This window comes from Pseudochaenichthys georgianus, chromosome 19 (assembly GCF_902827115.2).
Source record: "Pseudochaenichthys georgianus chromosome 19, fPseGeo1.2, whole genome shotgun sequence".
Classification (NCBI taxonomy): Eukaryota; Metazoa; Chordata; class Actinopteri; order Perciformes; family Channichthyidae; genus Pseudochaenichthys; species Pseudochaenichthys georgianus.
The window spans coordinates 19,107,568-19,133,225 of NC_047521.1; the positions used below are offsets into that span (position 1 = coordinate 19,107,568).

At 40.9% G+C, this 25,658-nt stretch overlaps 2 protein-coding genes across 5 annotated transcripts in view; both read left to right on the forward strand.

Annotated features, from left to right (window-relative positions):
- Positions 1-387: 387 nt before the first annotated feature.
- slc35g1 (solute carrier family 35 member G1) lies at positions 388-11,673 on the forward strand. Its single transcript, XM_034107529.2, has 5 exons — positions 388-868; positions 2,427-2,607; positions 6,226-6,360; positions 6,697-6,893; positions 8,111-11,673. The coding sequence occupies exons 1-5, from the start codon at positions 562-564 to the stop codon at positions 8,521-8,523; spliced, it is 1,233 nt and encodes a 410-aa protein (XP_033963420.1). The 5' UTR covers positions 388-561; the 3' UTR covers positions 8,524-11,673.
- A 5,421-nt stretch (positions 11,674-17,094) lies between these two features.
- The window catches only part of plce1 (phospholipase C, epsilon 1), an 88,832-nt gene continuing 80,268 nt past the window's right edge, over positions 17,095-25,658 (forward strand). For all 4 annotated transcript variants that reach the window (XM_034106718.2, XM_034106719.2, XM_034106720.2 and 1 more), the window contains exon 1: positions 17,095-17,199. The gene's annotated coding sequence lies outside the window, so the exon portion shown is untranslated. The remainder of the gene's footprint in view (positions 17,200-25,658) is intronic.

Consider the following 25,658-nt stretch of genomic DNA (forward strand, 5'->3'; position numbering starts at 1 on the left):
CTATGTTCTTAAAATCCTCCCTTACAAGTAAGAGTTATACATTGAAAATGTAACTATGAGTTTTACAAACGTGGTGTAATAAGAGTAAAAAGTACATATTTTTCCTCCAAAAGGTTGTGGAGTAGAAATATTTGTAAGAATCTAAAATTAAGTAAACTACAAGAATTCCAAAACGTAAGTAGGCCTATAGTATTTGAGTTAATGAAATGTGTTATTTTCCACTAATAGTATAAATGTCGCCTGATATTATTATTTTTTCATTAGGATTTTCTGTCAGCCCAAATGTGTGCACTGCAGGCTTGAGTTTTGGTTGGTTCAAATCTCGACTGCCTGCCTCTGCTATGGGCGTAAACGTTGGGCAATGTTTTAGTTGTCCAGCAGCAGAGTTGTTCTGGGATCAGTTCTGCCCCCCTGTGGGTAAAGTAACCAACGCATGGGAGTGAGTACCCTGCCACCAAGGTTAGTCATTAACCTTGTCTTCTCAGTCACTCATTGCACCGAAGAAAGCGGACAGCAGCATTCTGACCGAGGCATGCTGCCGCTCCGCCGCCACATCTCACCATGGGCGACTGGAACCACTGTGAGCGCGAGCGGGCTTTGTCCATAGAGGACGGCGTTACTGTGGTGTTTCATAAAGTTGACAGCCATGCCACAATCAACAGTGACGACGACGACAGTGGCGACGATGAACGGACAACTGCCACGATTCACTTGCAAAGTAACTGCCATGTGTCGTGTGATTACGAGGATGGTGATGCTGAGGAAGCGAGGGCGAATTCACCGGAAGGCATCACGAAGAAAACATTGTGCCCGCCGACGTTTTGCGTCAGAGGCAAGCTCGCATCCCAAGAAGGAAGCGCACTTACAGGTAGAACAGCGTGTGCACTGTTAGCTAGGGTTAAATACCGGCTTCTGAGCTGATGTGATTCGTGTCTCCACCCTCAGTAAATGAACTTTGAGATGGGAAGACGATGCAGAAATACAGTGATAAGCAGCCAGAGAACCAATGGATTCCTGCTGCGTAGCATCACGTTATACAACCGTGTAACGTCATGTATCAGTAATATCGAGCTGACATCACGTGGAGCCTATTAACAGCACATGGTTAAAGAAAAGCACTGTTAAACTTAATTTAGACATTTGAATAAATAGTTTATTCAAGGCTTTTACATTTCCACAGTGCTTTACATCACAGTAAACGTGAGCTATGTATACGATATATTGTTTTGTTATTGTAAATCTTTTATTCATGTTAGTTCATTATTTCAGAATAAAACCGCAATATGTCAGTGTTCCATTATGCCTTTATAGCTTTAATATTATACACATAGATAAACTGCCACCATAACTTTTGCATCATCCTCCTCCAAAAGGAAGGATGACTGTGCACTTTTGCAACACCAGAACAAGGCCCGTTTGTAGGCTTTGAGTATGACAAACCTATAAAAAATACCTTATCAAAACATTTCCATCCATATAGCTAGAATGAAGATCTGATTATGTTATTTCCCCCCCTCTTTTTATTTAAGGAATTATATGAACACATCATATATTATCATTATGTACACACACACACACACACACACACACACGACTGTTCACACAGTATATGGTTCACACACAAGGGTTACACATACCAAGTAAAGAAAATAATAAAACATAGAATAAACACTAACAATTAAGTCAAACATATTCAAAAAAGTTGGAGATCTTGGTAGAAGTGTCCAAAACTTTCTATGAAGTGAGTCCAACTCTTTCCATAAATTATATTAAAGTACAACAATGCATTTGAGTATCTTCTAACACTTAGTCTAGTTAATAACTAAGTGCCTATCAACAAGAGAGGCGTGAGAGTATTCTGTGTAACTTTGTATGAGGAAATTAGGCGATTTGGCTTTATTATGGGAAATAACAAGGAAGTGAGAGATGCACTCAATGCCCCAGGACATCAGTTTCCCTTTGTGTACCTTCACCTATTGAACAGTGACGCACGAAACAATCTCGTAATGTGACACTGTAATAATATTCTTCTTCATCTCCTCGCTCCGTGCTAGGTAATGAAAACAAACACTGTGATCGGATAAATGAAATGCCAAGTAGACCGCACATTGTGGAGAAATACAAAGAAAGATATCTTAGTGACCTCACGTTTGAATTTCATCTCTGCAAGCATATCATCTTATTTTTCCACAGGCAGGGTTTGCAAACACTACACCATTTTCTTGTGCACATATTTTCTTCGTTTTTTTTTCAACTGAATACTATACCAAGGCCACATGAAGTTCAACAACATTCTTTAAACTTCACTACTCCATCCTGCCTTTAATGTATCAACATAAGCAAAAATAAAATAAGCATTAATTGTTTGCACCCCCTTCTCTCCCCTTGTGCTAATTTAACCATCCCCAAACTCTCATTTTTTCCAGACTCAGAGAAACCAAAGAGATGTCAAGGTCTGGGTTTGTTCTATGCTTTCCTGGCCACAGTTTTCTTCTCCATCATTGCGCTCTTGGTGAAAACAATCGAGGGAATCCACGCCATAGAGATCAGTGCCATACGCTGCTTCTTCCAGATGCTCTTTACTATGCCGTTACTCATCTACCACAAGTAAGCATTATGATAGATAGATAAATATATACTTTATTCATCCCAAATTGGGAAATTATTTTATGGAGAAACTCAAACATTGACAGTTACAAATTTGATCCCAGGGTTTGGCATTTAGACATGCATTTTCTTCTAAACAGTCTTTATTCAAAACAGTAATTTAAAGGTTGGGATAACATTAAGTGCGTAAGCTGAGCAGTGAAGTAGTACATTTCCCTCCCAGTAATTTATCTTGGGGCTTTCTCACGTTTGTGTTCACTCATGCAGCCTCACCTCATAGGTAAATATCCTGGCTTAACATGCAATCCCTGCTCAAACAAGATTAAGTTGTCAAAATAATGTGAGAGACATGAATTATAATTATTATATTACCCCATGTACATCAATTTTAGGTTTTTTTCTAAAATGCTTTCCCACAGAAAGCTAATTCTATTATTAAAAAGAAAATTCTATTAAATTATCACAGTTTCTGTTCCTCAATAATAGCACATTTTACCATGTTCACCTAATTCGTATAGGCGTAGCTCTCTAAGGCTATTGGGTAATCCCCTGCGCACCCGCGCAGCACTGAAAACACTTGTAATCCACACCCACCCGCGAGCTGGGCCCCACCTACGGTATAAATAGGAAGGAGGCCCGACAATCTGCTCCCACTTTTCTTCAGCACCCCGGTACTGAAGCACTGTAGAGAAACTAAAGAGCAAAGGCATTTTTTTTAGAGCCACCTCGAAAAAAGATCCTTGATTACACAGGGTTGTGTTAGAGTTTGCTCCTCATGCCAGACGGGGTTCATAATGAGTTATTACATTACATTACATTGCATTTAGCTGACGCTTTTATCCAAAGCGACTTACAATAAGTACATTCGACCAGGAAGACACAACCTTGAAGAAAACAGAATCATATAAGTACATCAGGTTTCATAGAGCCAAGTATTTCAAGTGCTACTCAACTGGCTTTAGATAAGCCAGTCCTTTATTAGTATATAAGTGCTCTGTTAGCAGTTCTATGTTAGTAATTCTATCGCTCGAAGTGGAGTCGAAAGAGATGAATTTTCAGTCTGCGCCGGAAGATGTGCAGGCTATCTGCTGTCCTGATTTCAATGGGGAGCTCATTCCACCATTTTGGAGCCAGGATAGCAAACCCACGTGTTTTTGCTGATGGGAACTTGGGTCCCCCTCGCAGCGAGGGTGCAGCGAGTCGTTTGGCTGATGCAAAGCGTAGTGCACGCGCTGGGGTGTACGGTTTAACCATGTCCTGGATGTTGGAAGGGTTAGATCCATTCGCAGCATGGTACGCAAGTACCATTGTCTTGAAGTGGATTCTAGCAGTTACCGGAAGCCAGTGAAGGGAGCGGAGGAGCGGTGTAGTGTGGGAAAATATTGGAAGGTTGAAGACCAGACGAGCCGCTGCATTCTGGATGAGCTGCAGAGGTCGGATGGCACATGCAGGTAGACCAGCCAGGAGGGAGTTGCAGTAGTCTAGGCGTGAGGTGACGAGAGCCTGGACCAGAACCTGCGTTGTTTTCTGGGTCAGCTGTGGACGTATCCTCCTGATGTTGTAAAGCGTGTATCTGCAGCAGCGGGTTGTAGCAGCGATGTTTGCAGTGAAGGACAGTTTGTTATCTAGGATCACACCCAGATTCCTTGCAGTCTGAGTCGGGGAAACAACAGAGGGGCCGATGTTGATTGTTAGGTCAAGAGTGGGACAATCTTTTCCCGGAAGGAAAAGCTGTTCAGTCTTGTCAAGGTTGAGCTTGAGGTGATGAGCAGACATCCACTTGAGATGTCAGCTAGACAAGCAGACGACGTGCGACGTGCGACGACCTGGGTCTCTGAGCGGGGAAAGGACAGAATTAATTGGGTGTCGTCAGCGTAGCAGTGGTATGAAAAACCATGCGGGCTAATGACTGATCCGAGCGAGTTTGTGTACAAGGAGAAGAGGAGGGGACCAAGAACAGAGCCTTGAGGGACCCCTGTAGTTAATTGACAAGGGTCGGACTTGGACCCTCTCCAAGTTACCCTGTAGGTACGGTCTTTGAGGTATGACGCGAGGAGGGAAAGTGCAGAGCCTGAAACTCCAAGTTCTTGGAGAGTGCAAAGGAGGATCTGATGGTTCACCGTGTCGAATGCAGCAGACAAGTCCAAAAGGATGATGACAGGATGATGTGCCTGTCGGCACGCAGAGAGTGGCCCTTTCCCCCCTCTTTTGTCGCTGGACAAAGTGTGACCTTAGTCTCTATTTTTTCACAGCGGCAGGTTTGTATTGTTCCCAGCCTTCGTCCCCTCATGGAGAATATTCATGTTTATGCTATATTTTCAGGAACTGTGATGAGCCATGGCGCAATAGGCATGGGTTATTAATTGAGTAGGTGTGTCTGTGGTTATGGTACCGGACGGACCCAGTGGGGCGCAGACAGAGGTTGCGCTAGACTTTTTCGCTGCCCGACGGACAGGATCGTAAAACTTCCGTCAAAACCCAGAATTACCCGTCGGCCTTTACACAACTCTGACGAGGGGGGGGGGGAGAGAAGCATGCTCGTGAACTGTCAATGGGGGGGACAGTTCACTTGCGCCGTGTTATGCATGGCTGCTGCACCTCGCGGGAGCGTGCACAGCGTACAGCCAAAACTCAGACATTTGAGACAATGATTTGTACGGCACAGTTAGGTTTGGAAACGGTATAATGTCCTTTTTGGAAGGCATGCATAACACGGCATAACACCCATAAGCAGCCTCGCTGCGGGAAAACGTTGGCGCTGTTCCGAGTTTGTTCTAATCTGTCAAAATGATGGACTGCTTTCAGATTTGTCCGTCATTGTTAAAAAAAATCCGTCATCGCCGAAAAATATTCGGTTAACGCGACCTCTGGGCGCAGATTACATCATGCTTTGCCCTTAACGCAATAGCGATAGACTTAGAGGGCGACGCCTATACAAAATAGAACTGAAGTTACGAACTGTAACTCCCGCTTCTATGAGTATAGGCGTAGCCCTCTAAGTTCTGGGCCCCACTGGCTCCACAAATAGCTGAAGAAAAAATGTTTGGTGGGAGCAGATTGTCGGGCCTCCTTCCTATTTACACCGGAAGTGAGTCCGTAGGTGGGGCCCACCTCGCGGGTGGGCATGGAAGTGTTTTAATTACCCAATAGCGATAGCCTTAGAGGGCTACGCCTATACTCATAGAGGCTGGAGTTACAGTACGTAACTTCAGTTATTTCACTAGCTCGTATTGAGTCACTTGTCACTTTTTTCTTTACATGGATGGATAGAAAACCAGCAGTACTTCTATTCATTCATTTACCTTTTCATCCATCCATCCATCTATCCGTATGTCCTCTACATTCTGCTTTATTTTACATTAATTCATAATCAATGCTCATTATCTCCTTTCAGCTCAATCTGTTCATCTGTCCATCCATCACTATCATCTCCACATTACTCACCCATCCATCTATCCAGCCGTCCCGTCATTTATCTCTCCGCTCACTTTGCTGCTCAATTTCCCTCCATCCATCCCTGTCTAAAATCCTGTTTATGACTTCCTCTGTCAGTCAGTCCAATCACCCATGCGTCCGGTCATTCATTCATCCATCATCCTCATATCTCTGCTCCTCCAGGACAGGTTTCCTTGGTCCCAGAGACCAAAGGATATATCTGGTGCTTCGAGGCTTCATTGGTTCCAATGCCATGATCCTGCTCTTCTATGCTGTTCAGCAGATGCCTCTAGCGGACGCCACCGTCATCATGTTCAGGTAGGAAGTTAATTGATTGTGGATTAGTGGAGATTATACCTCTACTACAAATAGATTCTGTCCTCTCAGAATTGTACGCTTGTCACCTTTTTTTGTTTTAATCTCCCTATTGTTCTTATAAACTCATTTTCCAACATGTTTGATATGGCACTTAATTATCCCGCTCTCCTTTATCTTTCAGTAATTCATTAAAGATCTGGGAAAGGGGAGTTTTATCAGGCTTATATGAGAGAAATGCGTTGAGACAATAATCCCAATGATTTATTTAATTAGCCTTACATTTTTTTCTCACATTTACTCACCTCACACTATCTCTTACTCAATTCTTTCTTTCAGTAATCCAGTCTTTACCTCCATCCTGGCCTGGATCTTCCTGAAGGAGAGATGCACAATCTGGGATTGTGTCTTCACTGTCTTCACTATCACTGGAGTCCTCCTCATCGCAAGACCGCCATTCCTATTTGGCGATCATCGACGTACCATTGATGGCAACTACAATAACCACATCAAGGGAACTATTGCTGCATTTGCAGGTAATACAGTTAATAAACACACAACACTTATAAACAGTTTGTTTAGCAATACAAAGTAGGTAAAATCATTTAGGACAAATAGGATGTTTTGATATTGTGTCCATCTGTAGTTATATTCATTCCAATGAGTTGAGGTTATACTGTAAGGAGGTCATCTTCCAGTGGAAGTTGAATTCTCCAATTTGCCAGGATCTCTACTTTAGGGATTATTTATTATCCTTAACTGGCTAAACACTTTTAAAATACAATTTTCGGTCTCAAAATGGGTCCTAAATTAAGTTCAACCAATGTATTAGGAGCTTCACTTTGTGGCAAAATGTCATTTCGGCAGTACAAAGTTCAAAATGATATCAAAAATAGTGTCTAGCGTATTTCCAGATCGCAGGAGGTGCAGTATTTATATAAAAAAAAAAAAAAAAAACATTCTGAATGAATTATTGTGGTAAAAAACAGTTGTCCTGACTTAAAATCTCTATTCTATTGTCTTAGGAAAAAAAGCTTTGTTTAGTACAGTTTTTCTTGAATAAATCACACTTGATTATTCTATTATACTGTATCTTTCAATAACATTAATTTGAAACTAAGGATGCAGAGTGATAATTTCCTCCAATATTGTGATTTATATACTGCACACTGCAACTGATGATACATCTCAAATTCCTTCCTGTCCTCATTTGTGATACCGTAAGGGCAACATTGGACAGAGAAAGGCTGTTATTTCCCCTCAGCTCCTATGCAAGCCATAACAGTGATCGTTCCCATGATTTTTTGTGTTTTCTAGCTACAAATAAATTGAATTTTGGCCCACAAATAGACCTCCAAATAATCTGATCTCCACAGCCTAATGGCATTCTGGCATTGAAAGCAGGTGGAAGTTATGACACCACCAGTTTCAGTGTCGAGAAATACATATTTATGTATTATGTGCCAATAATTGAGAGCTTGATGGGAAGTATCTCACACTGCAGGACAGGAGGAAGGAGAAGCGAATATATTGGGTTGTGATTCACAGAGATTAAGTAGCAACAAGAGGAAACTCCAATGAACAAGTTAATTAAATCAAATCTTACAACAAATGTATTCAATGATAGACATACACCCTGAAGCAGTGTATTCGATCATATATTGTTTTTGTCTCATGTGTCTTAGTTTTCTTAGTTAGTCATTAGTCTTGTGATAGTTGTATTCATTCATTCTCTTTTTGTATTGAATCCCAGCTGCTATTGGGGCTGCTTGTACATTCGTTATCCTTCGCAAGATGGGGAAGAGCGTCCATTACTACCTCTCCGTCTGGTACTACGCTGTCATCGGCTTCATCCAGTGCCTCATCACCACATCCGTCCTCGGAGAGTGGAAAATCCCCAACTGTGGTCGCGACCGCTGGCTGCTGATGCTGATAGCTGTCCTGGGTATCGCCGGGCAGACCTTCCTCACAAAGGCCCTTCAGATCGAGAAGGCTGGACCCGTGGCCCTGATGAGGACGATCGATGTGGTGCTGGCATTCATCTTCCAATTCATCTTCCTCAACCGTGCACCGACCTTATGGAGCCTCGGGGGGGCGCTGTGCGTGGTGGCGAGCACGAGCGGAGTAGCGTTTCGGAAGTGGTACGTCAACTCGCGCAAAAGCTGAGAAGAAGGAGCAAGATAGAGTACTTTGGTATTACCATTTCTACTTTTTTCACCATTTTATGTTCTTCTGTATTTTTACTTGTTACTTAGATGCAAACCTGTGAGAGAGTTTAAGCTCTTTGGAAATCAAGTAGAGGTCAGTTTTGAGTTTATGATTCAATTCAAAACTGAATGATGTACATGTTGATTCCTGAGAGTCAACTTGTGTGACTTGGGTTATGCATTTATTTGTGTGTACATCTCTGAAAGAATTAGGAGGAAGGAAAAATGGTCAGGTTCTCTAGAGCCTGAACTGCTTTCTATCTGCATACTCAAGACAGTTTTCCTATTTCCTCCTCAATATAGTATGTACAAATTAAGGGGAACTGAAAGTTGACTTTTACCAGAAGCAAGCGGGTTAAATGAAGGATATGCTCAGTCCCATTTTCGATTTGCTTCTAGCTGACTAAAATAGCAAAAGAGAAGACGTTTATTGCGACCAGCCACACTGTGTTACATAACTTTGCAATAATAATATGCTGAAAAAAGAATACTACATGACATACTACACCGTGGAATGAATATCTGCAAAGAGTACTTGTAGGATCAATCTGTCAATAAGGAAAGGAAATGCAAACCAAAATGAAGTATAAGCATCTTAATATGCATTTCTGTATAGCAAACAAAACATGTTATTAGAAAGATATTGCAGATATAGAAAGAAATAAACGATTGAAATAAAGGTTAGAATGTTTTACTTGAAACAGTTTTACTATTTACTCAGGGATTTCTTTTCTATGTGCTTATAATGCCCTCAATATGAATTGCACCTGAATCCAACCCAATGCAATTCATGAAGAAATTATTCCATTGTGTTTTTTTTCTTCCGTTATCCCTATCTCCATCTCCCCTAACATATTACAAGAAAATAAGCTGATATCAACTGTTATACAATCCAAAGTTGATAATTTATTAACAATATCTTTGAAGTGCCTTAAGTAGGGACCTTTAACCTCCAGCTTCCCTTAGTGGAGCTCCTCAGTCACCAGCAGCCTGTACTGGGCAGCTATCAGGAGGTGGGATTGTGAAAGTGAATATGAAGTAAGGTTCTTACAACAAAGAAGATCCATCCCAATAACTCGTGTTTAAAAAAAAAATTAAAAAGATTTTAGATAAAGTCTAACAGAATTTTGAGGCACCTATAAAGGCATTGCTCTTATCCTCACTCTGAAGTCTTCATTATCTCATGTCATCTTGACCAATCTAATTAGTGTTCTGAAAAGTCTAAAAATATATTTCCCATGATGCACTTTGCTGCAGGGTAGAAAAGTAACCTGCCACTATGATTCAACAAATGAAGTGAGCATCCAAACGGCTGCACGCAAGAATTGCCAAATAATAACGCCCTTTATATTAGAGGGGAATAAATGAGAAAAGCCTGCACCAAGTTCCTCAAGAAATAAGAAAGCCGATGTTGAGGTTTTTACATCTTGCTTTTGTGAACTCAAAATGGCAATCTGTTATTTTGTTCCAGGCAGAGGATGTCTGTAGATGCACGGGTTATTTGAATCTGGCTGAAACACAAGGAAATGGACTCAAAAATAGAAACAAAATGAATGTAATTGAAACATTCAAAGCAAAAAATGTGTTGGATATTGTGCTTAAAGGTGGGGTAGGTAGTTATGGAGAAACCAGCTCGAGTGCGCTAGAATTTGAAAATACACAACCGGAGAAAAACTGCCACTTCCTTACAGAGCCCCTCCCCCAACACACACAAACGCGCACATGACCAATGAGGGCACTAGATAAGTTTGAGCACAGATGGAAGGCTGACAGGCAGGTAGGCCATCCAGTTACTTTAGCCGGGCCGGCTCAGATGATTGGTCATGCTTTTTACAGCGCCGCGGCTTCCACAGATGACATTTTTTTATGGATTTTTTGTCAAAGCACTTAAGATATTCATTGCTATCGGGATGTTAAGAGCATTCCATGGAATATAACAAAAAGTGTATCTCGAGCCGGTTTCTCAAACTTACCTACCCCACCTTTAAAGCAATGTTGTGTTTATCTTTCGGCACTGAACGGTTGCCTTGGTGTCCTCCGATGCTTTAAAGGTGATCTTTAAGTGTTATTGTTCGAAGGGAACCCATGAAAAACCTTTATTTTAATTTAGATGGGTTTCTAGCGCAGCAGTCTGTTTGTTTAAAAAATGCTGTATGTTTACACTGCACCGGTGGCATAACAGATTGTCTCCCGGTACAACTGCAGTTCTCTTGCTGGAAAGTTTAATTGGGTGAAATGTAGCTGGGAAAAGGAAGGAAATAATTGCTGCTAGACTGCTGGTTAATATCCTGCTGTTTCTTCCTTGCTGTTTTTTACAAACTGCTGTTCTGTTCTCGTGGTTCAAAAAAGATGCCAACACTTCAATTATAGTTCCTCCTTTCTATCTAGAACTCATAAGCTGAACTCAGTTTGAAATAAGTCAAACACTTATTCTAATAGGAATATTTAGATTAACATTGGTGCTCGAGGGGATAACAGTGTGATATCTGAAATCCAAGCAACGCACTCGATGCCATGCTGGAGAAAGACTTCTTCTATGAGAGCTAATTTGATTTTAATTTCCATGTAATTTGCTGTGGTTATCATAATAAGAACAGATATTTTATTTTCAAAACCAATACAAATACATTCTTTTTACAGGGTGAAATACAGTAAAATGATTATTAAGCCTTCATTATTCAACATACCATGGGATCTAATTAATCTTTCAAGGGTTGAATAGTAACATCATTCAAAGATAATTAAATCAGAAACATGTGATCCCAGCCTCATACTTTAGTGTGAATGGATATATTTAATCAATGTTGGCATCTCAAGCTGCTACTCCAGATGTTCACAGGCTCATTTTATGTTCTTCTAGTTTTATTTTCTCTTTACCTCTCAGAACGTTTAGTCGATGCTGGTAGACCATCTTGTTGTTTTCTATCAAACGGTAAGGTAAGGTAAATGTGTTTCAGAACCCTACAAGCCTTACAACACATGCTGTTGTTAGGAGTTTTAAACTATGCTTTAATAGTATTTATTTGACTATTGCTGTACTGTATTACATCAACATATTGAATACGATGTAAACTCTGATTTCATAATAAATTCTTTATGGATATTCTTACTCTTGTTGTCTGTGGCCTTGTCTTTACTCTTTTGGGTTTGTTTTTCATCTATCACTTGAGGAAAAGCCTGCCTTATTTTATCTTTCTAACATGACTGAAACTTATGGAACAGACCCAAAGTGTTTTGTTGTATTGTCTGTACTTCTGTCATTGTACCAAAGCCCATAGTGTTGCCATAGGTGACAATGATGCAAACCACTGAGTCAGGTGCTCAGAATCGTACCTGGGTGAGTGGTTTGTATGCATCATTGTGTGTACATGTGCATGCGGGTTATGTTTCCCTTTGAGCATTACACCTTTGTTTATTTTGGCCTTATTTGTAGACAGGCTCTGTGCAGTCATGTATAGGGTTGGGTATCGTTTGAATTTCCACGATTCCGATTCCGATTCTACTTTTCGATTCCGGTTCTTAACGGTTCTCGATTCCGATTCTTTGAGGGGCAGGGTAAAAAAATGATACATGCTTCTTCCACCAAAAAAATTACATTTATTCGAGAAACTTTTACACAGGTTAGTTTAAAGTAATATTCACATTAATCAGTCTGTTTATATTCACTGCTATGTAACTTTAACCTGAGAACCCCTGAAGCTACAACAGTTCAACTTTTAAAAACAGTTCTTGTTGAGAAAAACAAGCATATCTGCCTTCTCAGGCATACCGGGAAGAAATGTTTGAACATTTTGAAGTAAAATGCTTCAATCTGGTGCACACGCAGAATTACTAGAGACTAGATCTAGGGGGTACAACTCCAAACACCCATATGAAAAAGATCGGTTTACATTTGAATAATTAAATAACAATAGCCTACATGTAATGCATTTTATTTTTGTTGTTCATTCATATCTTATTTTACTATTTTATTTATGCATATTTTTTTATCTCCAGTTTAAAACGATATGTCTGGTTTACTGTCCTATAGTATACATTGGAATGATTTCAAACCTGTTTTATCCCAATAATTATAAAGGAGTGCCTTGGAAATATGTGTTTACATAAATTGTGATCAAAACGTTTGAGACCCACTGAGATAACTTAGACTAAAGTGAACTATCTAAACACTGAGAGTCCTTTACCTCACTGAGCTGAAGTTATCAGCCTCTCAGTCTGACTGGAGAGGACTCTCCCTCCACATCATTGTAGAAACATCTTCTTCTTCCGTAAGAGCAGCTAGCACCAGATGCTAATAACAACAGCGCCAGTTCCAGTGCACACTCGTGAGCTGCGGTTGCCAGATAAGCCAACATCCCCCATTTTCATCACTTGCAGCGCCCAACGTACAGGGCAAATGAAAAGTGTAACCGGGATGAAAAGGGTGTTACATTTACTTAATTATGAATGTTGTTACATCAAGGCCGAAAATTAGGATGAGCACCAACGGTCAAAACATTTATTTTTTCTCCCAGAGCTGTCAGCGCAGCGCCTCCACAGATCTGGCGCCCTAGGCGAACATTTATAATGCCAGTGCGACAGGCCGGCCCTGGTCTCAGGTTACACTAGAGGCTTCTCAATACTCAAATTTCCCCTCCTCGACTCCCCTCCTCGACTCCCCTCCTCGAGACTTAGACCCGCCCACAGGAGATGCGAGCGGAGGACCGAGGAGGGGAACCGAGGAGAGAGGAGGGGAAGCAGCAGACGTTTAAAGAAATGAGAACTCCTCTCCTCTGAGCGGTCATATTAAAGCGACGTCCGTTCATTATGACGTGGCAACAGCTGCATCAGCTGTCGAGTGTTTTGTCATATTTTATAATCTCTGTTAGATCAGCTGAACATTGTTCCCCCACATATTTTATTTGAATTCATTGAGAGTGCGGTATAATGAGACAATAACAGGCTACAGATGCGGACACACACACACAAATATATTTATATAAATATATACAATTTAAAGTATGAGAGCACTCTCATAATAACGTAACACAGTCAGAGACTGGATATACCCCCCCCCCTCTCTGGTCGCTGAAATGGGGAATTGAAATTACGGGCCAAAAGTTGTATTTGCAAGTATTAAAAGTAAGGACATCAAACCAACTGAGACCCGTCTGTCCGCGGCATCTGCGCACTGTACAACACACACCTACACACTGTACAACACACACACCTACACACTGTACAACACACGCACCTACATACTGTACCACACACACCTACAGCTGCTAAAGCATAATCAGGCTACAGCCGTTGTGTATTTTATTATGTGAAGCACTAAATGGTTTTAGAAAAATATGGACTCTTTGTAGATATCTACTAAACTAAAGCAAATAAAGAGAGTAGGCCTGTTATACTGAGTGATATATATTTTACACACTGCTCTGCTTTCTGCAGGACCTCACAGCTGTTCTCACTGTAAACATCGCGTTGCGATGAGAGCAGGTTCTCAAATAATATCCAGGGGATGCATGCAGAGCTGTCATTGGCTGAGATAAGTCCGGCCGTGCGTCACGCCTCCACCGTTCCCGGAAATGCATCCGCGGAGGAGCCGTGGAGGAACCATCAGTGTATCCTCGGTTATAGCTCCTCCAGAGAGCCTCCTCGATGCTCGATCCTCGGTCCTCGGTGTGCATTTAGAGAAATGAGACGTCCTTCAAAATGGCGCGCTGAAATTCATTTCCGGGTCACTACCGGAGGACCGAGGAGTCGAGGAGTCGAGGAGGGGAAATTTGAGTATTGAGAAGCCTCTACTGTAGGAAATGTAGATACAACGCTACATTTCCCGCCCCGCTGCAGTCATGCAGTAGGCTACGGAGAGCGGCGAGAAACATTTCCTCAGGAATCGAAAAGCGGAACCGAAATTCACATTTCTAAATGATACCGTTGGAATCGAAATGTTGGAACCGGTTCCGAACCGGAACCGGTTCTCGGTACCCAACCCTAGTCATGTAGAACGGCTGTGTTTTATTGTGCCACAGGATAACCTATATATTGCCAAACAAATGCGTGTACCTTCCGTAGAGGGCTGGCTGCATGCAGATGATGTCATAAATAACCCAACTCTAGATCGAAGCGTGTGGGTTAGTGCGCTGATCTTCGAATCAGAGGATATAGTTCGAGTCCCACTGCAGTCAGCATGTCATTGTGTCCCTAGGCAAGACACTTCACCCCAAATTGCTCCTGTGGGGATTGCCCAGAGTATTGCATGTATGTAAGTCGCTTTGGATGAAAGCGTCTAACAAGTAACATGTAATGTAATCTAGGCACGACTGCATTGTTATTCTTCAGCTGAGCGCCGAGCGAGTGAAGTGTGAAGAGGTTGAACTAGAATAAACAAGCTCTTTGATAAAGGGGACAATTACCATGATGCTAAAGAACATATTTAGTTCCCTCCACCTTCAGCTTTAGAAATACTTGTTCCTTTTATGTTCTCGATTTTAACAAGTAATCCCCATCAATTTCACTATGGTGATCTCTACAATGTACCCCTATTCACAACAAAACGTACTCCATGGATTGTAAGGGATTTATTTAGTTGATTACGTTTTGTAGGTAGAATCAGTAATGTTTTTATCAGTGTTATTATAGCTATTGAATCAGGTGTAACTTGGATAATAGTAGGTTTTCTAAACATGTAATGCACTTTTACTGACAGCAGAGGGCAGGATCCACAAAACAAGGATTTGCTCTTGAATGCAACTTCACCTCCTTTAGGTCATAGGTGTGTGTGTGTGTGTGTGTGTGTGTGTGTGTGTGTGTGTGTGTGTGTGTGTGTGTGTGTGTGTGTGTGTGTGTGTGTGTGTGTGTGTGTGTGTGTGTGTGTGTGTGTGTGTGTGTGTGTGTGTGTGTGTGTGTGTGTGTGTGTATAAGAGTTTGTTTGTGAAGTTATATTACAGTACTTTATTTAGGTTACATTAACTAGCAATATGTAGGCTCGGATTGGCTTGTAGATGTTTTATCTATTATCCCATTATTTCTGACAGTGTACCATTTCTAATACGTACACAAATGAACACAAGTGCAAGTTCTCAAGTCACTCCAGTCCTTATCTACTTTTCCTGTCGATTACAAAGCTTTTTTCTAAAATGTAATAATCACATCGGATATTAGGCTATGGTGTGGTTCGAATAAAGATATGCTTGGACACAAAAGACCCGCCTTTTTTTTAATCAGGGATCTGGGGATTCCCAAAAGTTTGCATACTAGTCCTGGGTGGAGGAATGGACGGGTTGCACATTCCTGACATATGGCATAAGACTTCCCATCAGAGGAGCAGGGAGGGTTTGGAAAATAATCCCCCATTTTCCAAATGTAAATGTATGCAATTTAGGCTGTGAAGTGGAAAAGGGATTCTCTCTTAAAGCACGTGCTTTCGCTTTTTCGTGGGCGTGGCAACGGTAAGTGATGAAATTGATCTACTTCCATTTATTTACCATAATAATAGTAAACAAAACTAGTAACACAAATCAACCGGGAAATCAATGAAACTACATTGAATGGATTTGATGCGTGCAAGACCTTTATCAACGAAATAAACCGGTTATTACTTATTTAAAAAAATATCATTCATCTGCCGATTGCACCTGCTTATCCCACATATCTGGCCGATTAGGTTGAGGTGAGGCACATCCGGTTCTGGATTGGTAGATAATGTGCCAGGCCATAAACAAATCAAAGCAATTGTTTCAGGATTACACAAGGTGGGGGGAATCTGCACTGGAAGCAGTTATTTTGCAACTATTCAATGATTGGCCCATAACTTTATCAGTTGTAATTGCTGTAAAAACAATTGTTGTTGGACTGAAGAAAACGATGTTTTGGACACACGGTGCATGTGCATGTGGATAACTGGTTGTATGGTGCGAAATTGTTGCCAGACATTCCGATGTGATGACACACACGCGCACACACAAAGTAACCCACAGCCGCAGTTATTGTCCTCCTGTCCACAGCTCATGGCTACTGGGAGAGATGAGGCCGCATTCGCGTGCTGTTGGATATTTAGCTACTAAGAGCTGAATGACAAACTAAATATATTGCCTCCCAATTCCCATTCTAATTACACGCATGGTTTTTGTTATAATGCATGAACCACCTCAGTAAATACTGCAATTTAACGATACAAATTGTGGCATGTAGTCTTGCTCACTGACTCTCATGGTTATTCTGCTAAAATATAAATATGCGTGGTATTCATTGTTTTGCAAAATAACAAACAAATACTGAACAATTATAAGCTATATTAGGTATTTAGTATGTCCAACCTATACTTTAACAACATTTTTAACAGAAAGCCAATTATTTGACCAATGAAGCTAGAGCTGGCAAACTAGTAGCCTACTTGGATCAATCTGACACCAAAATAACTAAAAACAGTACCGATAAAGTTTGAGCATAGTTTTCCGAGCAGCACTTGAAGGCATCAGAGAAGAGAGAGCGGTTTCCCACCGCAGCACGAGCTGCTGCATCAACTGTCTATCGGAGAGAGTGAGGCAAACCAGTGCAGTCAGTGTGCACGAAAGTTAGTAGAACATGCGTTGACTGCTCACTTTGCGGAGTTTACATGGATGCTAACTGGATTTGACAACATTGCTCGGTAAGTTTTGTGCAAACAACTCCTCAAACTGTCACGCTAATTCACGTTTAGACACCTTTCAGGGGTTGCGTTGATCGCGAGTGTGGTTTGTTTGTAAAGTTGCTCACAGTGTCAGCGGTTTCCAAACTTGTGTCGAGTAACTCGAAAGTCACCCAAAAAACAAGCTTAAAGTACATTTGTTGCATTTACTTGGGTTTGTCCTGTACTCAAAAACTGTAGGTGAAGTGTTGTTGTTTGCTTGACTCCATTTCAGCAGAAAATGACCAACGCTTAAACTCATAGCAGAAACATAATTACCAAAAAAAGCGGTTTTTATACGTTTTTGGGGTCTTTTTGTGTATAACAGCTTTAAAACTATTATCTGATATTTGTGTTTGTTTTTTTGCTGCGAAGTGCATTGCTTTTTAAGAATGCTAAACCACTGACAGTTGGTTTGTGTTTATTTGTAATGGGTAGCAGCAACCATTATGGTCATTAAAGTGCATTTTTGCTTAAGAAGCACCTTCATTGTTACGTTTGTTTCAACAGTTATGTGTCCATTGGTGCATGTTATTTTGCTTTTTGTTTGACAGGTCAGGTTATTGTTTACCTAGACAGACCTCGAGACATCCCTTGGGCACTGTGACCTTTAACCCTTTTTGTGTGTGATGTTGCAGTGAAGGTTGCTTTAGATTAAAGAGATCCACATGGAAATGAAATAAAGATACAGCTCAGATGAATCAGATCCAGATCAGAAGAATCACTAACAGGAGGGAATCTTGTCAGGTCTGACACTTATGAAAAAATTCCAGTCGGATAAGACACACAATAATCATACAATAATACCATATTTAGAGTGTCAAGTGTGGGGCCACAAAGATAAAAGACCACCATGGTTACCACCTGAAAATATAGGCTGGAATGGACTAGATTAGTTGAACTTTTATCCAAATTGATAGTATTTGCATTTCCCATGTTTACTTAGCTTCCAGTCACTATTTTTACCTTGAAACGAATGCATATTATGCCGTTGGTGAAGAGGTGTGGTGATGTTTTGAAATGAATCTGTAGCAGATAGGGATGGGAGACAGGTTGTTCTTGTTCATCCTCACTTCCAGGATCCTCGTTAGGTGGCGCTACTCCTGACTTTGTCTTGATGACATCACCGTCTTTCAAGTGTCTTGTAGAGGAGTGTTAATTATGGCCATAATTGACCTTTGACCTTCAAACATGTAGCAATTGTGGAATAGGACTACATGTTTTTCAAGTTACATGCTGCACTTTGTTTAAAAATGAAAGGTTTGGTTTAAGAGATAATCTCAATGCATTTCAATGTCAAATGCTAAGAATAATTTAAATACTGCATTGGATGAAATATGTACTGTGTTGTAATTGCACATGCATGTTGGCACCTGCCTACCAACAAAACTAGGATCAACTCATCCAAACATTGCTCCATAGAACTACTGGTGGTCAAAACTTTAGGCTTTCTGGGAATTAAGTGGCTAAAAAGAATGAATACTTATTATAAGTCTTAATTGTGCTTAGGCTAAGACGACTTATATTCTGTGATTGTACACAAGTCTATTGGATTTGAGCCACACAGCAACAAGTAGGTTGCACATCAACACATGTTTAACTGATGGCCAAGGTTCACAATGAAAGTTTGCACCAGCGTCTTATACACAAGGCTCACCATTATTTCTACTGTCATGGTTCACTTTTGTCACTTTCTGTTGTGATAGACCCACATTCACAAATACTGGCACTAATTCACACAGCTCGGATTTCGTTCTTCTTTTGAGCCATCTTTCAAGTGCAAATACACACCATTCACACTGTCAACGTCCAGCGTGAAGATACAGTCACCCCTTTTTGAGTCAGCCCTCTCCCTCTGTTGTTACACTATACTCACACCATAGAGCCCCTCTCTCCCTCTGTTTCTCCCTCTGCACTTTCCATTGGCGTCGCTCTCTGTCCTGCCCTCTAATCAAAGCCATATGCTCTCCAGGTCCCTCGCATGAAAAGTCTGTTCTGTTAGCAGCGTAACCAGGCTCTCACTTTGTTTCTGTCAGAGGCAGAATATGTTGAAAAGAAAAAGTAACCTGCAACAGATTGCATGCTGATCTTGCATCCTTTTAACTATGTTCTCTTAACTGTCTGTTTTGTCTCAGGAGCGATTGAAGTTGGAAATGGGAAGGCGGATACTTTATTTTCCTTAAAACCATCCGTGTTGTTGTTTCATTATTTATGAGCTCTCTTAGTGGCTGGTTTGATCATATCTCCACGAATAGCCTTGATCTTCCTTGACACATCAGTGTTTCAGATGTTCAGGGTTTGTAGGTTCATATCGCCTCTTCAGATCATTCTTTATTATAAAAGAAAAACAAAAGAACATGCTGCCAAGGAGGTCTACATAGGGATTAGGGTTGCCAGAAACTGACCATGATCAAAATCGATTATTCGGCAGCCCTGGCGAATAATAATCGATTATTCGACCCCCCCCCGCGGGAGAAAAAAAAAAAAGGACGAAAAAAAAAAAAAAAATCAGACAAAAGGAATTCCGTTGTTGTCTTTACTGTAACATGTTTAACAGCACAAACAACAAACAAGCATGTCATCACAACGACGTGGCCTTGAAGTGAAGTTGGTAATGGCCAGCTGTGCTGTGTCTTTCTCTGTAACCTCTTTGGCGTGCTTCGCACTCAAATGCGAACGCATTGTTGAGGTTGAGCTGTGATAGACCAACGTCTTTTCGCAGAGCTTGCATTTAACTTCCTTTGGACTTGTAAGTTCGGAGTAGTTCCACGAGGAGGAACTCTTTTTACCTGCCGCTTTGTTCATCTTTAGTCGCACGAGAGAGGGCGAGGGGGGGCGGGGGTGGGGTCGGTGTGTAGCTGCTGCAGCAGCAGTCTGCTCTGCGCAGGCTTCCTCCAAGTTTACAGTAAAACAAACTGGTGGTGTGACCAATGGCCATTTACAATTATTAATACTATTACTATTATTAGCATATATATATTTATATATATATTTTGGTTGAAACTAAGCCAGAAAAAAAAAAAAAAAAACATAAATAATAATAAAAAAAATTAAATAATAAAAAAAAAATATATAAATAAAATCGATTTTTAAAAATAATATTCGATTATGGAGACTGTAACGAATAATCGAATAATCGCTGGCATCCCTAATAGGGATGCTATTTGGAATTTGGAATTTTACAGGCCAGCAGATGGAAAGCAGTTTTCCCTGGGTTGGGTTCGACACTGGGTTTGGATCAATTTGAGCTCTTTGAATCGAGATGCACCTGGCTTCAGTTTTAGAGTAGTTTTTCCCTTTTATGTTTCTAAGCACATGAAGTTTTTCCTTACTTCCAAGCTGCACTATTTATTTATTTAATCGTTTATTTTAACCGAGACAATGCACATTGATGAACACTTGATGAACACTAATGCATGTTTTTTTTGTAGCTTCTCAGTGCAGCTAGGTGCCTTCTCCTCTGCCAAAGCCCCCCCTTACCTGTGGGGTTCCCCAAGGCTCGATTCTGGGCCCCATCCTCTTTTTACTGTACATACTGCCCCTCGGTTCAATTCTCACAAAACACAATATTCCCTTCCACTGCTACGCCGACGATGTACAGATCTATCTGCCTCTCAAAGCAAATGTCAAACACTCACTACAGCAGTTGATGGACTGCTTAACAGAGATAAAATCCTGGCTGAGCAAAAACATTCTCAACCTCAACGAGAGCAAGACTGAGGTCATCTTTTTTGGACCCCAACCTCTAGCCTCTCCGGTTGATATTCTGGGCTCTCTCAATAAAAACATCCTCCCCTCTGTCGTGAACCTTGGAGTAGGGTTGGGTACCGAGAACCGGTTCCGGTTCGGAACCGGTTCCAACATTTCGATTCCAACGGTATCATTTAGAAATGTGAATTTCGGTTCCGCTTTTCGATTCCTGAGGAAATGTTTCTCGCCGCTCTCCGTAGCCTACTGCATGACTGCAGCGGGGCGGGAAATGTAGCGTTGTATCTACATTTCCTACAGTGTAACCTGAGACCAGGGCCGGCCTGTCGCACTGGCATTATAAATGTTCGCCTAGGGCGCCAGATCTGTGGAGGCGCTGCACTGACAGCTCTGGGAGAAAAAATAAATGTTTTGACCGTTGGTGCTCATCCTAATTTTCGGCCTTGATGTAACAACATTCATAATTAAGTAAATGTAACACCCTTTTCATCCCGGTTACACTTTTCATTTGCCCTGTACGTTGGGCGCTGCAAGTGATGAAAATGGGGGATGTTGGCTTATCTGGCAACCGCAGCTCACGAGTGTGCACTGGAACCGGCGCTGTTGTTATTAGCATCTGGTGCTCGCTGCTCTTACGGAAGAAGAAGATGTTTCTACAATGATGTGGAGGGAGAGTCCTCTCCAGTCAGACTGAGAGGCTGATAACTTCAGCTCAGTGAGGTAAAGGACTCTCAGTGTTTAGATAGTTCACTTTAGTCTAAGTTATCTCAGTGGGTCTCAAACGTTTTGATCACAATTTATGTAAACACATATTTCCAAGGCACTCCTTTATAATTATTGGGATAAAACAGGTTTGAAATCATTCCAATGTATACTATAGGACAGTAAACCAGACATATCGTTTTAAACTGGAGAGATAAAAAAATATGCATAAATAAAATAGTAAAATAAGATATGAATGAACAACAAAAATAAAATGCATTACATGTAGGCTATTTGTTATTTAATTATTCAAATGTAAACCGATCTTTTTCATATGGGTGTTTGGAGTTGTACCCCCTAGATCTAGTCTCTAGTAATTCTGCGTGTGCACCAGATTGAAGCATTTTACTTCAAAATGTTCAAACATTTCTTCCCGGTATGCCTGAGAAGGCAGATATGCTTGTTTTTCTCAACAAGAACTGTTTTTAAAAGTTGAACTGTTGTAGCTTCAGGGGTTCTCAGGTTAAAGTTACATAGCAGTGAATATAAACAGACTGATTAATGTGAATATTACTTTAAACTAACCTGTGTAAAAGTTTCTCGAATAAATGTAATTTTTTTGGTGGAAGAAGCATGTATCATTTTTTTACCCTGCCCCTCAAAGAATCGGAATCGAGAACCGTTAAGAACCGGAATCGAAAAGTAGAATCGGAATCGGAATCGTGGAAATTCAAACGATACCCAACCCTACCTTGGAGTGACCTTCACTAGCACTTTTAAATTCGACAAGCAGGTCAGCACCGTAGTCAAATCCTGTTTTTTAAAAATGAGACTATTGGCCAAAACCAAGTTGTATTTATCTTTTAAAGACTTAGAAAGGGTTATTAATGCCTTCGTAACCTCAAGACTGGATTACTGCAATGCTCTATACGTGGGTATGGACCAGGCCTCAATTAGACGCCTGCAGCTAGTCCAAGACGCAGCAGCACGTCTTCTGACTGGCCACAAAAAATGTGACCACATCACCCCAATTCTGGCCTCACTACACTGGCTTCCAATTCGGTTCCGAATTGATTTTAATCCTTTTATTTGTTTTTAAAGCACTAAATGGGCTGGCTCCTGCCTATATAGCCGAACTCCTCCATCGCTACAGCCCAGCCAGAGCTTTAAGGTCGGCTGACCAGCTGCTGCTGATAGTGCCCAAGACCAGGCTCAAAACCAGAGGGCACCGAGCCTTCGTAACGGCTTGCCCTAGGTCTGGAACACTCTGCCCCTCCATGTGAGGTCGGCCCAGACCCTGTTTTTTTTTTTTAAATCTACTCTTAAGACACACTTCTTCTCCCTGGCCTTTTATACCTCATTCACACCAACGGTGTTTCAGGGCCGGTTCGGAGCTGGAGCTAGAAAAGCACCGGGTTTTCCTGTTCACACCGCAGTGGAGCAGCGTCTTAGCTCCAGAATCCGGTTCGTTTCAAGCACCAAAAAATTGTCCGGCCAGAGCAAAAGCACCGCATACGTCACGCTTATGTCGAGGCGGGGGCAGAGACAGATCAACTCCTGAACAACAACAAAAAGCCCGCGTTTTATCCAGTTTGGAGAACGATGGAGAAACTTAACAAGAGTTTCAGAGTTTCAGTGTTTCTGCCATAGACTGTATATATAAAGGTTTCTGCCAGGTTTCTGCTCATGGTGAAGCAACGTGTCTGCGTGTTAAGGTGGAACCTGAGCATTCACGTTGATCACCTCTCATTATAAATCTATAAAACTATAAATATTAAACTTTACTTCACTTGTTCATTTGAGAACAGCTGTTACATACCTGGGTGAAGGTTACAGTTCATTTAAATGAAAGATACAACGTAACTCCACACTCACCGACCTCGGAAAAAGTTGTGTTTTAAAAAAACCTTTAATGACACGAGTACACTTTTTTTATAAGAATATAGTCTAAACCACATAAATGACTCCGGAAAAGCTGCAGATAGAGCCATAAGAAATTAATGCAACTGATTTCGTCCGCACGGTTTGGCTTTATGAAGCAGGCACGCAAACGGTTACGTCATGACGCAAATGATGACGCAATGACGCAGCACCAGTCGGACTCTGGGCGGTGTGAAAAGAGCTAGAGCTAAACCGAAGAACCGGTTCTGAACCTGAAAAGCTCTAGCACGGAGCTTGGATCGGAGTTGCGTTGGTGTGAATCAGGTACTAGTCAGAGTGGAGCACGACTCCTGACTTTTCCTTGTGTTTTTTATATCTGTTGTAATTTATTGTCTTTTATTGTGATTGTAGTAATGTGTTTTTATTACATGTACTGTACAGCACTTTGGCTCGACCAAAAATCGCTTTTAAATGTGCTTTATAAATAAAACTTGATTTGATTTTAAGTGTAAATATGCCGGATTTTAGCTTTGAGCTAATTTCCATCCGTAGTCCCTCACATACAACATTTAAGAACATGACATTTATATACATAGCAAAGATACATGATATGCAGAAAGAGCATGAGCAGCATACAAGCATTTTCCACATGGCAGTAAAATCTAGCAGCAACGACATATAAAGTGCAAGAGAAGATACAAGAGCTACTGTACATAAAGTGCAAGAGAAGATACCCCTGTGTTAAAGTGCATTTAGCGGTGATTGCACGTCTGTTTGTTTCTCAACCATTCTTTGAGTTGACCTTTAAAACTATTGAGAGTGGGACAATCCCGTATCTCAGTTGGGAGGCAATGAGCTCTTCCACAATGAGCTGCCTTTAATGGAGAGGACATTTTGTCCAAAGGTGGTCCGTCTACGATGGACTTCACAGTCTCCTCTGCTGTCTGACCTAGTGCAGCGTCCAGTGTCTTTTTTGTGTATGAATTCCCCAAAGGGAGGGGGGGCCAGTCCATGTAAACATTTATAAAAAAAACACATACTTTTAAAAGACTAAAAAAGACTTAATCTGATCTCTCCTTCTATCTGGGTCTTTGCACTGCATTCTAGCATTTGTCAGTTCAGTTAAACTAGGACTAGTTTAAGGAATGTGATTCTATTGTAGTCATATGATGCGTCTTTTCTTCTCTGACCCCCTGTGTTAAAGAGAGGGGGGTCCTTTGCATAACAGAAGTGTTGGTATACTGAAGATTCAAAGAGAAGTGTGCAGGATTTTCTTACTGGATTGTTGAGATTACTAGACCATGTTTTGTATCAAATATTCATATTCAAATTAATATTCTTCTTTAGTATTTACAAAACTCTAAATAATCCATTATTGTGCACTGTGATATACCTAACACAGAGCAGGGTGCATCATTGTAAAACATAACTATTCTTTACTGGATACAATTGTCTTTATTTTAGTAGCTACTTCACTTTATTCCAGCTATATTATATAGTTTGTACTTGTAATTTTTGTAAAGAGTGAAATATGTTGTCATTTACATTTTTTCAATAGCCAATCCAGTTAAACAAAGTTGAGTTTTTTTTTAATGAAATAAGCACATTAGAAATGTGCATTTATCACAGTTAAGACAGATAGTAATACCAAGGAGTGCATCCCTAGTTGAGTTAAGTTCCCTAACATTTGTAATAATATTCTTTTTACGGGATATGTTTTCCCTTATTTTTCCTTTTTGTGAGTCTTGTTACTTGACTCACTTCCTTGAGTTTCTCCCTTTTTAAACGGAATTCAAATGAGTTGTTTTTTGGCACTATCTTTACAGTAAAAGGAGTAACCGTTTGGCATCACCAAAGCATTTGTGCCTGAAAAAGAGAGTCTAATTGAAATCTGTGTTTTCTCTGTGTGACTGTTTCTCTGCAGTTGGGTGACATCAGTTGGAGCGTCACTCTTTTGTACTAGCATGGCATGCTTTTTCTGCCCTAAACAACAGAAACATGGATTCCTTCTCTCCCTGACCTGCTTATTATGCTGCTGGAATGCTAAAGATCTAATGCTGAATCTTACTGCAAAGTATTTAGTGGGGTTTTTTGGAGGCTCAGGAGATTAAGTGGCATTTCAGCTCAGTTTGAAACCACCTCTTAGTTCT

What these genes read in the sequence shown, in the direction of transcription:
- slc35g1 (XM_034107529.2), top strand. Translation starts at nt 562, where the DNA reads ATGGGCGACTGGAACCACTGTGAGCGCGAGCGGGCTTTGTCCATAGAG. An exon ending in CCGTTACTCATCTACCACAA is followed by an intron (nt 2,608 to 6,225) that starts GTAAGCATTATG and finishes CTGCTCCTCCAG; the next exon opens with GACAGGTTTCCTTGGTCCCA. An exon ending in AACTATTGCTGCATTTGCAG is followed by an intron (nt 6,894 to 8,110) that starts GTAATACAGTTA and finishes ATTGAATCCCAG; the next exon opens with CTGCTATTGGGGCTGCTTGT.